Source organism: Lutjanus erythropterus, chromosome 1, assembly GCF_056507025.1.
Source record: "Lutjanus erythropterus isolate fLutEry1 chromosome 1, fLutEry1.hap2, whole genome shotgun sequence".
NCBI lineage: Eukaryota > Metazoa > Chordata > Actinopteri > Lutjaniformes > Lutjanidae > Lutjanus > Lutjanus erythropterus.
Window position 1 is genome coordinate 2,249,909 of NC_139317.1, and position 12,498 is coordinate 2,262,406.

General features: G+C 37.8%; 3 protein-coding genes across 3 annotated transcripts in view; all 3 read left to right on the forward strand.

Moving 5' to 3' along the window:
- Window positions 1–724: 724 nt before the first annotated feature.
- On the forward strand, window positions 725–5,755 carry LOC146332456 (interferon-induced very large GTPase 1-like). The gene has a single exon (XM_084716033.1). It carries the CDS (start codon window positions 3,476–3,478, stop codon window positions 5,078–5,080), a length of 1,605 nt encoding a protein of 534 aa, XP_084572159.1. The 5' UTR covers window positions 725–3,475; the 3' UTR covers window positions 5,081–5,755.
- LOC146332457 (up-regulator of cell proliferation-like) lies at window positions 746–3,430 on the forward strand. The gene has a single exon (XM_084716160.1). The coding sequence runs from the start codon at window positions 746–748 to the stop codon at window positions 3,425–3,427; it is 2,682 nt and encodes an 893-aa protein (XP_084572286.1). The 3' UTR covers window positions 3,428–3,430.
- Window positions 5,756–10,343: 4,588 nt separating the features above from the next.
- LOC146332458 (up-regulator of cell proliferation-like) overlaps window positions 10,344–12,498 on the forward strand; it is a 29,710-nt gene continuing 27,555 nt past the window's right edge. The window contains exon 1 of the mRNA XM_084716243.1: window positions 10,344–10,471. The gene's annotated coding sequence lies outside the window, so the exon portion shown is untranslated. The remainder of the gene's footprint in view (window positions 10,472–12,498) is intronic.

Below are 12,498 nucleotides of genomic sequence, written 5' to 3' on the forward strand. Positions count from 1 at the left end.
ATATGTATCATGTTTATGCTTAAACTGGGCTACTTCTTGATTTTTAGTCACGATGGCTGAATGTGAGCAGCTGCAGATAAATAAAATCCAACCAGCATCTCATGGCTTAAAAGTTTAAGATTTTGATGCATCAAGATGCATTGAGAATCATTTTATCATCGAATCGTTGACCTCTGAATTGTAACTGAATCGAATCATAAGGTACCCAGAGATTAACATCCCTAATCCCAAGATGATGTTCAAGCTAACTAACAAAATTAGTTTAATATAAATGAAGAATATACATAAAATTTTTGAAAATTTTGAAATGTACCAAACACATATGGCATGAACATACATGCTAAGAAGGGAGTCTGGTGTCTTTTAATGAAGTTAAGTTTTTATTTCTTCTCCTTTGTCTCCTTTAGAACTTGTGAACTTTGTCTCCAAAGTTGGACTGAAGAAATTTTATCCAAACAAGCTCACTCTTCGGTCTCTCTTGGAGATCAACAAAAACAACATATCTGATGACACTGTTCAAACAGTGAAGGAAATACCATGGTGTTTTCTCAGAAAACTGTTTAAAATCAATACAGAATGCAGGAACTGTATTAAAATATCAAACACTGATGTTGAAGACTATGAGGAGATCAATGATCTGTTTGACCTGGACCTTGACTCTGCAGACTCTGTAGATGATAGGATTAACCCTCTTGACCTCATAGTAGCACTCTTCCTCTGTGCTGACAGCTTCTTGCAACAGGAAATGGCCCTCAAGATGTCACTGTGCCAGTTTTCCGTCCCTCTACTGTTGCCTGATGAAAATAACAGTCAGTGTACCCTGATGCTGTGGGCTCTGAGAGACATCGTCAAAGAGTGGTGTCCACATGATTTGTCTGAGTCAAGAGGGTTTGTTGAGGGCAGCATTGTCCAAGCAGATACACCTTTCTTTTCCTTTGTGAGGCTTAAAAACTGTAGTTTGTCCAAGTCCCAGATTTTGAATCACATTCTCAGCCTTGGCCAGCAAAACCACAATATGTTCATACACAGAGACATGAGAGGAGGAGAACACAGAAGGGAAATGTCCAATGGTTTGGTAGAGGTTTACTGGTTCCTCCCTTGTGGCAGAGAAAATCTTGACATATTTCCCAAACCAGTGGCCTTCGCCAATCTGAGAGGAGACATTTGTGACTCACTGACACAGTTCACTTTTCTTTATCAAGTGTCAACTGCTACCTTTGTATTCCTGGACAAAGTTGAAGAAAATGAGCACAAGATTCTAACTTCTCTTCAAGATGTGAAAACCAAACTCTTCTTGATTGTGAACCGCAAGGCAGAAACTGCTGCAGAGGACATGATTTCTGTCAAGAAAACACTGAAAGAATTAGATCTACCGAAGACCAATGTGAAAAGCAAATTCCAAAAGATAAATGTTGCGAGCTTTTCAGAAAAACTTTGCAGCGCCATCAAGAAATCATTAACAGATGTAAAAATTACAACAGACATAGAAAATATGCTTAAAAAAGCTGTTGAACTTGGTCTAACTGTGGATGAACACACAAGTCATGCCCAAAAAAAGACAGCTGAGGAAATTGTGAAAGGAATCAGGGTGCGGAGTGTACCAGCCTACAAGAAACAACAACTTCCTTTGCAAGGAGATGACTGGAAAACATTATCACAGTTAGAAATGAAAGAATGTAGGTTAAAAAAAACTGGTGGTCAAGGAGCAGAAGAATATAATTCTCAGCTCCAGGCAGAAAAACAAGATATTAAGAAGAAGCTTAGCAAATACAAACAATCCAAAGCTATGAAGAGTTTCATTGAACACTTAAATGAAAGTGACAAAGAGAAAAGAGATTTTTTCTTCCACTGGATGAAACTTAAACTGAATGCACATTTGCGGTCTAAACTATCATCACCGCGTCACAATCTGAAAGAGCAGAGCAAGAAAAAGGAGAAAGATGTGACGAAGATTGCAGAGTTGGATCAGGCTTTGCTGGATAATTCTTTAGGAATAGAGCATTACATGAGAGAGATGGGACTGATCTATGAGTTTTCCTTGCAGTCACAGAAAACCACTGATAAAATGTCTCATCTCCCTGGTTTGGCTGCTGAAATGCTGTTGGATGGATATCCTTTAGAGCTCTTGGATGGAGATGCTTCCAACATCCCAGAGAGATGGGTGACAGATGTGCTAATGGAGCTTCACAGGAAGGTTGGAGAGAAGAGCAGACTGTTGGTTCTGACTGTGTTGGGTGTTCAAAGTACCGGGAAGTCAACTCTCCTCAACACCATGTTTGGTGTGCAGTTTCCTGTCAGCAGTGGAAGATGCACAAGAGGAGCTTATATGCTCTTCCTCAAAGTTGGAGAAGACATAAAGAGTGAATTAAATTTTGACTTTATACTTCTCATTGACACAGAAGGTCTAAAATCTCCTGTTTTGGCAAAACTAGAAGACAGTTATGAGCATGACAACCAGCTGGCAACCTTTGTCATTGGTTTAAGTGATGTCACTATTATCAACATTTTGGGGAAAAACTCAACAGAAATGAAAGACGTCCTGCAAATTGCAGTTCATGCATTCTTGAGGATGAAGGAAATTGGTAAAAATCCAGTTTGTCATTTTGTGCATCAGAATGTTGGTGGAGTCTCAGCTCATGCAAAGACAATGAATGATAGAAAACATCTCTTGGACCACCTCAATGAAATGACTCAAATTGCAGCTGAAATGGAAAGGAAGTCCTCTATAAAGGCATTCACAGATGTGCTGGACTATGACATAGAAAAAAACAACTGGAACATCCCAGGACTCTGGCATGGGACCCCACCAATGGCACCAGTGAACACAGGTTACAGTGAAGCTGTAGCAGATTTCAAGAAAAATCTTCTGGAGACACTGAAAACTGACAGAAGTGTTTCACAGATCCCAGAGTTTCTAGAATGGATGAAAAGTATGTGGAAAGCAGTAAAATATGAGAACTTCATCTTCAGTTTCAGAAACACTCTTGTGGCTCATGCCTATGACAACCTTTGTAAAGAGTTCAACCAATGGGAATGGGAGTTCAGAAAAGAGATTTACTCCTGGCAGACAGCAGCAGAGGTGGAAATCCAAAATGCTGACACTGAATCTGAGGTGGAAACCTGGGACAGATTGGTTCAATCAAAAAAATCAGATGTGGCCCAGAAAATAGAAGACCAACAAGCAATAATGACAGGAAATGTTCATGAGTACTACAAAAGGAAAGACAGACATGTAAATCTGATAGAGAAACACAAAATAGATTTTCTCAACAGTATCAACAGTCTTGCAAAAGAGATCAAACATTCTGTGTGGACTACACTGGATTGTCAACTTGAACGAAAAAAAGGTTTGAAAAAGGCTCAGGACATACAGGCAGAATCCAGACAAGAAATTGAAAAGCGGGTCATGAAGCTCCTGAGTGACTGAAAAGACTCCCCACTGTCAGATAAACAGCTGACACAAGAGTTCGAAAAGATGTGGACTGAAGCCACTAAAAGTGTCCCTCGCCTGAAAGAACGAGATATACCTGCATGCATTCTCAACCAACTAGGAAAAGATTTTTCAAACCGAAATGTAAATGAGAAATTCCATGACATTGATAAGTTGAAGGAAATGGGGCAGGGTCAGTTTAAGACCAACAGACACCATACAGACTCCAAAATAAAGCAGCTTCAGCATTGGTTGAGTAGTGATTTACAGAACTTTGCAGACAGTGTTGTTGACAGTGCCACACAGTTTATTCTTGATAAAACAAAGACAAATGGAGATTACCATGACTCCTTCATAAGGGATGTCCTGGGAAAAATAGATGAATCCCTAAAACAGAGCTACGAACGCTACAAAACAAATACACAGTTTGAGATTGACCTGAAACTTCACATTTGTGGCATTGCCTCAAGGGAATTCACAAAAATGCACCAAAGATTCATGTCAGACAATGATCCTCGAAATCAACTGGAGAAGTACAAGAAACAGTACTTGTCAGACTTTCTTGATTTATACAAAGAAAGAGATGATTGCCAACGCAAAGCAAATGACTTTGTCAGATGTTGTATCAAACCTGCTGTTGAAGAGTACATCAGTAGATCTCTGGGAGTAGACATTGTGGATGAAGTTTTGACAAGCAGTCATTCAGCAGAGTACAGTTCTCGCTCCTTTTTCCAGTACAACATTCAGAAAGAGTTGCTGCAAAAGGGAGTGTTTGAGAGTTTTGTCAAGTACATCTGTAAGTATGAAATATATGTAAAGGATTGGATTTTTCAGCAGATCCAGCAAAAAATGTCAGAGGACAAAACTTTGTGCAAACTGAAGAAGAAGAATCTGCAGGTCATTGTTAAAAAAATAACAGAAGCAACAGAACAAGCTTCAAAAGGAAAAGATGGTGTCCCTCTGCCAAATAACAAGGAAAGCATCACAGAACTCATCAGCAACATGCGCAAATATTTGATCAAAGACATCTCAATTTCAGTGGAGGATGAAAAGACCTCCCTGTTTCAAATCCAAAGCACATGTCATCCATTCATTAACAGCCTCAAGACCTCAATAGAAGATTTTGAAAAACAACTTCACGAGGAATTCTCAAACTCTGAGAACATCACTGAGACTCTGAACAAACTTCCAATCAAACCTCAGGACGAGCTTTTCAAGCGGGTGTTTGGTTGTGGACGACAGTGTCCATTTTGTAAAGTTCCTTGTGAGGCTGGAGGTAAAGAACACAAGAACCATCATGCAGCTGTTCATCGGCCACAAGGTCTTGGTAGATTCAGGAATAATGACACTCAGAAGCTGGTGGAAACACTGTGTACAACAGCTGTGCAGAGTGAACATAGATTCAGAAACACAGACACTAAAGGGGAGTGGCATCCTTTCAAAGAGTACACCAAGTACTATCCAGACTGGCTGATTCCTCCTGACCGGACCATAGAGGCATCTGACTACTGGAAGTATGTCCTGGTTCAGTACAATGACAGATTTGCTCAACAATACGAAGCCAAACCAGCTGATGTTCCAGACGCCTGGAGGAGAATCACAAAGGAACAAGCACTGAAAGGATTAAAAGATGCTTTCGGCATCAAGTGAACAAACTACAATCCTGACAGCACTCTTAAGCAAAACAACTTTTAAAAACGCAAGAGTTTTTCATATTCAAATGTAGTTTGGACAGAAATAAAAAGATACAGAGGCTAAACATGTTTGAGTATTCAGCAGAACAATCAGTTAAATTAAAGACAGATTAATAAGGTTTCAAAAACTGGTCTGGAATCATTGTAGTTTAAGGAAAGTTTTGGAAAGTGTACATGAAATAATTTTTGTATGACAGAATACAAGGTTTTATGTTTCATTTTTAAATGTTTTTTGTGAATGTAACTGACTTTGTTGTTTAAACTCAAATAAGGACTAAACCAAAGACTGAGAGTGAAAACTGTGGCATGTTTTGATTTGGTTTGGATGTCAGCATCGTTCATTCATCAGTTCACAGCTGGCGTTCGCTTTCAAAACCAGGTTTTACAAAGAGAAGTAAGAGACAAACATCTATGTGTTTGATACCAGACAGAGAACAAATATTGATACAATGATGACTTTCTTTGTTTTTTACTTTTAAATACTTACATTTTTTCTTGTTTTATACTTTTTAATAAGTTTAGAAAACTAACATGATGACAAGTGAACACAAAATGATGATGATGTGAAGCCATGTGCTACAAAGACCATGTGATGAGATTATGTTTTATAACGCAGGTCCCTTTTTACATTTTTATATTTTTGTTTCTCAATGTTTCTTGCTATGTAACCTGAAAAAGTTATTGATATGCACTTTGAGGGTAAATAATTCAGCAATATCTGAAATGTATTGATGATTCCAATGACTTGTTGTTTTATGCACAAATACTGTGGCGTCCTTGTTTTTATTCTTTGAGTCAGATGATGATGTTTTAACAAAGTAACAGAAGTTAAAGGCTGGAAATAGTTTTATTACCACTGACTTTTGACCATTTTCTTATTGTTTTGTTTTCTGAGTATTAATCACACAGCTCTGTTCATAATGACTAGTGATTAAGATAATGATGATGATGATGATGATGATGATGAAGCACAGACTCCATGTGAAACAGATTTTTCTAACAGTTATCAATATTCTTTGATATTTTTACAGTTTTATTTCTAACATGTTCATGTCAAACATGTTTATCTTTTCATGTGTATCAGATAAAAGTCAGTGAATAAGAAATGTATCTGTTGATGTAACTGACTTTGTTGTTTATGATTAAATTTGATGAAAACAAGTCGACAACAGAGTGACATCCTTTCATCTGTTGATCATGTTGAACTTCTCACTGAGTTTTTACACACAGATGATGAGTCAAACAAGTTACACTGAAGCTGAAAAGTTATCTCACAAAATGATAGATGATTAGATGATGTGTATAGACAATAATAAATCTAATAATCATAACAGCAAAGAGCTACAAGAACTAAACAGAGCTGATTATCATAAACTAACATGTTACTAATAAACTCTGAAGCTCTCAAATGTATCATTTGAACTGCACGATAAATGCATAAAGTAATAAAAAAAAATCTGTAGATGTTGTTTCAACTTAGAATGAGTCAGTATGAACAAATGCAAAACCAATATGTATTAAAATACACTAAAAAGATTTTTTAAAAAACTAGCCTATTTAAAACAGAGGTACACTAATGTAAATGAAATTCTGTTTGGGACATCTGGTTATGTATAAAATAGATACAGAAAAACACATATTTGTTCTACATCTTTCCACTCAGTATAATTTACTTTAATTTGATGTGATTCATCTATTATGTGTATTTCAGCTGTAAGTTGAAAACACGACACAAAACACACCACTCACTTACCACTTGAGGAAACAGACACAAGGAGGCACTCAAAGCACATGAAGTCCACAATGAACTGAGGCCAAAGAACAAATTGCTCTCCAGACAAAGGACACTGAAATACAGAAATAAATGAGCACAATGACTCAACAAAAAGTTACATACAACAGATTTGCATAAACTAACCATGATTTAACAATACTATATGTTCTGATTTTGACTGACTGTGTGTCTTTACACAAACAGCTTGTCAGCACTGTTTAGTCAAACCACTACAGAGGCTGGCTTCTTAAAAATATTCTTATAAAGTTTGATTTGAGTGGCAAAGTACCATAACCTGATGAAACAACATCATTCATGACTGCAGAGTGATAATGTGTTTATTTCCTAAGAGGATCTTCTTTACATTTACTTGAAGGTTCAGTTAGTTAGTTAGTTGTTGCCGTGTCACGTAGCATCTGAATAGTTTCACTATAATCTAAATAATCTGATTCATACAGTGTGTCTCAAGGTTTTTACACCATGTACCAACTAAGAAGACTTTGAGCTGTCAAAGTACCACCATTATGACCAAAATCAAGACACATTAGTGTATTCTGCTGTGACAGTTCAATCAGGAGGCAGGTTTAAGTCCCACCTCCAAATGAATCCAAATATGAGGTAACTCAAGTCATACGTCCTCACTGTTTTCCATTTAGTGCTGTGGACATTTCATTGGCTCTTCATGAATAACCACAACCATTTTACTCGGTTCACAGTCGTTCACTTCATTTTCAACATGGCTGCTCCTGATATTCTCTTCCCGATCTGCACGTCTCCTTATAATGATTCCAGTTTTTAAACCGTTTGATTTCAGTCTCTATATTTTACCTCTGCTTCCTATCTTTCCACTCACAGTTTAGCTCATAACTACCAATATTCATGGATGATGTACGCCACATGCATGATCATGACTAGGGGCTGATACTTAAAATACAGGCAAGACAAACTTATTTTAAATTACATTTCAATTCCATACCACCAGTGGTACATGCACCACAGTGAATCAAGGGATTAATTAATTAACTGAGAAAATAACGTGCAGATTAATCAATAATAAAAACAGATAATAATAAAAGTGACCATTGGTTGTAGCTCTGGTTACTTTTTGTTCATAAAATGCTGAATTTTAAATGTTGATTAGCTGACTATACCTGGCAATGGAGATGCCTCTCATTAAATAATAACCATTAAGTATTCAGCCAAGCCGAGGTTATTACAATGACCTGGACAAATGAGAACATTCACGGACAAGCCGTAGTATAAATAGTATTTTATATTTGGAAAGTTATAGAAGGAAACGTGATGGAGTCACATAGTTGTACAGGCTCTATTTTACTATTTTAAGACATAATGCTGCAGCCACAGCCTACAGGCTTATGTTTATATTTTATAGACAAAGTTAAGTGTACAACACTGTGAGGACTGGACTAATTACCAGGCAACAGAGCAACAGATCAGTGCTATATCTTATTATTTTCTACATGTTATGTTTTATTCAATTTCTTATTCATGTTTGTGTTACTGTAACATTCTCTTAAGATTCCATAAAAAATATTCAAGTCAGTAAATATTTGTTTATACCTTATTCTGTTTTGTTCAAAGTGGTTTAAAGAGGGAGGATTGTATTGAGAGCACTGGGGTGTCAGGTGTGACTGTATGGTGAATGGTAGGAGGACCCTCAAACAGAATTTTTCTTATGACCACAGGGAGGTCAGGGGAATTCTCCTCCACTTTTATTTCTTCAATTAGTTTATTGATAAGAAGAGTTAATTTATTATGCTGGAAAATATATTTTGAAAAAGGTCAAACTCTTGGCTTTTAATCCTTGTCATGGGCCAACCAGTGATTAATCTTTTTTAATAAACAGCATTTTTTGCTGAGAAGCTTTTTTTATTTTTTAAAGTTGCTCAGAGTTCAAATCAAAATCAATCAAAACACATATTTTTAAACCGTAATTCATATTCAGCTTTGATTTAGAAGGGCTATGGAGTTGATATGTAATGGTTGAGAGATATTTAATAGGAATATTATTCAAGAAATTTATCAAAAAAGAAAGTCTACAAGTGCTTGAGCAATATTTCTGCCTTTTCTGAAACCAGAAAATAAGACAGGAGTGATGGAGTGCTTAGGATATAGCAAACCTTTTTATGCCTGCACGCCGCTGCAGAGGACTCCCAGCCCAGGTACATGGGGTGAACACTCTACCAACTGCACTACCAGGTCACCAACACAATGAGATTAATTGATCCATTTGTTGTAGCGCAGCCTTTCAAACCAGGAACACACATGACATATCACAATATAACAGCATCCAAAATCTTTTATGGTATCTAGTCTCATATCATGATAGATATAATATTTTTATATTGTCCTGACTTAGGTTACACTGTACTACTGCTCAACAGATAACACTAATGCACAAACAATGTTGTCCTTTAACAGTGTGCTGACAGTGCTTTTAAAGAGCAGGTGGAAAACAAGTCAGAATAGCTCTTAGCTTCAAGGGACTGAACAAGAAATGACTCAGTGATTTCTGAGAAATAGACTGCCTACAAGAAAAGAGGCTGGCACTGATCCACATGGGTGTTTCCACTTTTGGCAGCCTTTCTGGCAACAGAATATGTGGATGGTTTTGCTTTCACTCTGAAGGGTGTTGGCAACAACAATTCAGTGACAGAAACATGTTGGTCCATTAACAGCAAGCAAAACAAGAGAAAAAGAAAATATCTTCACCCCTTTTACAACAAATACAAAACCAAGAAAGTCTACAAATAGTTTTGTTTTAAGCTGCATTACTTAAGGAAACTTAAGATGGCAAAATTCCTGTGCCATTTTTTTGATAACTTACAGAGAAGCAACAGAAAGCATCCTGACTGGAAAGATCACAAACTGGCACACATTTACACAAGCACACACACAACAGTAGGAAATGAGCACCAGCCAAATGCTGGTTTAACATAAAGTAGCTGGTAGATTTAAGACAAAATAAAAATTTACTCTTGAATGAACCCAATTTGAACATATCTGTCAGTGGCTGGTAGATGTTCACATTCTAAAGAAGTCTGACCTCTCTCACTTTGTAATTATACTAAACTAGTGGTAATGCAGTCTGATGGGCAGGTGGATGGTTTTGAAAGTGAAACAGTGTGTTCCTAACTGAGCAAGCAAGGACAGAGGAAGCCACGCCTGAAGAGACTAAGATTGAAACTAAAACCTAACCACAGAGATCTGATCTGTGCATGCGCACTCTTTATAGCCAATAAGAAGCTGTTTGACTTGAGCTGTACATCATTTATGCATGTTCTGTGTAACCAATGAAAGCTTTGTATTCAGGTTTATTACCATTTATAGAATACAATAGTCTTGTCTGGGAGGGGTTTTAGAAACACCCTGACCTCCAGCTGTATAAAAGGATAAGTAGCAGTGCCAACCTTGTTGTTTTTCACTCTGTGTGAGATTTTGTACTTTGCTTAACTTTGGTGAATAAAACTAACTAGACAGGAAGACAGAAACCTTTTTCTGCTTTTTGATTTTTTCAATCCTCCGACCCAGGGTTTCTTCAACAACACTTTGGTAAGGCCTATTGTTTTCTATTGACTCTCTAAAATATAATATTTTTCTTTGCCAATTATTGTAACCAGTAATTAGAGACACTAGAATTTGGTATTCATTCATGCTCACCCTCACCCTGCTGCTGTTATAATGTCAACATGACAGTATACAATGTTTTGTAACACACCAGCCCAATCAGACATGAAGAAGAAATATGTCAATGATTTGTCTATGAAGAACAGGCTGACACTTAATCAAACTGATTTTAAATTTGCAGATGTATATATTTGTATATATTGACTGAGAGTTCAATACTTTGCAGCCTCAGAAAACACAGGCAAATGAAGAAAAAATCTTCACCACTTTGACAACAAATACCAACCCAGAGGGGGGCGCTGTTGAGCAATGGAGGAATAAGACGTGTTTATGACAGCTCCAGTAACTTAACCTTCATTAATACTAGGGCTGTCAAAGTTAACGCGTTGAAGCATGAGATTAATCTGGAAACAATAACACGTAAAAAAATAAATAACGCACAATTAATCGCGTCACGGGACTTAGGTAGAGTCAGTCTGTGTATACAGTCTGTGGTCTGTGTCTCCACTGGAGTCCGTCATCCGTCCGCTGTAATACGGAATCGTCCCGTATTTCAGGTTTAAATAGCGCGTAAAACTCCCTGCAGTCGGTGGTTTGATCACACAAGAGAGTGGAAAACACTTGTTAAACTCTTGGTTTGACAGTGACAGTGACAATCAGACTCCGCCAGTGTTTCCTATAGGCGGAGATACTTGATCATGCGTTCGCGTAGACAACCCACTGCGTAGTGGAGCGACCTGCTCTCAACACGGCCGCTTGTCTTTTCGTTGTTTTCTCTGTTGACGCACTCGTAGCTGCCGGTGGAGGACGGCGAGCTGTTGGCGGACATGGAGGAGTAGTGGGTTCCGGCACTCTTTGTCAAAAATAAGGATGTTCTCAGGTTTGATGTCTCTGTGGACCAGCTTCTTACAGTGCAGGTAGTCCAGGGCGATGGCCACCTGGTGGACACAGCGCTTGGCAACCGTCTCAGGAAGTCCCACCTGAACACAGAGAGAGGAGCAATGAGTTCATCGACATTTAACCACTTTTGGGGCCAAATTTATAAAAATGCACTAGACCTTCTTCCTGATGGTGTTCTCAAGTGTGATTCATTAAAGATACTTCAGGGCCATTTTTGTGCCTGAAAAGGAGGACAGAGTAGTGTTACGCAACTCCAATCTCATTCCTTGCTCCTTGTTCTTTTCCACCATATTAATGTGTTTGGGGATTTATTTCACGGACGCCTAATTGCATGCAAGGAACTTAATTAAAATCATTTCAAAATGTGTTGAATAATTAAAATCTTCAACATAAAAAAAAACAAAAAAAAAAAAACACGGCCGCTTGTCTACGCGTGTTACTGCAAAACACCACTAGAGGGCACAACAGCGAACTCAGACCATAAACCGCCCGTAAAAACAAAAGAAGAAGAAAATGAGTTCCGGGTTTGTGGAATGTAAACAGTAAATATGGCGACAGTTGAAGAGATTGGCATTTGGTTGATTCTGAGATTAAGGCAGAAAAAGCGACAGCGACATGATCGTAGATGGTATGTGAGACCACTGAATCGAAAATGTCATGAAAATGGGGAGTTTTTTTCTCTTGTTCTGCCGATATGAGAAATTGATGATGAGAAACATCATCAGTATTTTCGCATGTCCACCAGGACTTTTGATGATTTGCTGCATCGGATTATCAAATTAAGAGCATTTCAAGTGAGTTTGCATCTGTCCATGCCTCTTTTGACAAACTGTCTGGAAAATCAGAGTATCTAGAGAGTCAGTCAAAGAAGAACAACATCATCACTGATGGAGTTCCAGAAGAAAGGAATGAATCATGGCAGGTCACTGAATCTAAAGTCAAACAACTGCTTGCTGACAAAATGGAGCTCGACTCCAAAGCAGTTGAGGTTGAATATGTACACCGCAAGGGGAAATATGAAGAGCAAGCTAATAGGCCAAGATCAATAGTGA

Coding starts and splice junctions, on each gene's coding strand:
- LOC146332457 (XM_084716160.1), top strand. CDS start 746: ATGGCCCTCAAGATGTCACTGTGCCAGTTTTCCGTCCCTCTACTGTTG.
- LOC146332456 (XM_084716033.1), top strand. CDS start 3,476: ATGTGGACTGAAGCCACTAAAAGTGTCCCTCGCCTGAAAGAACGAGAT.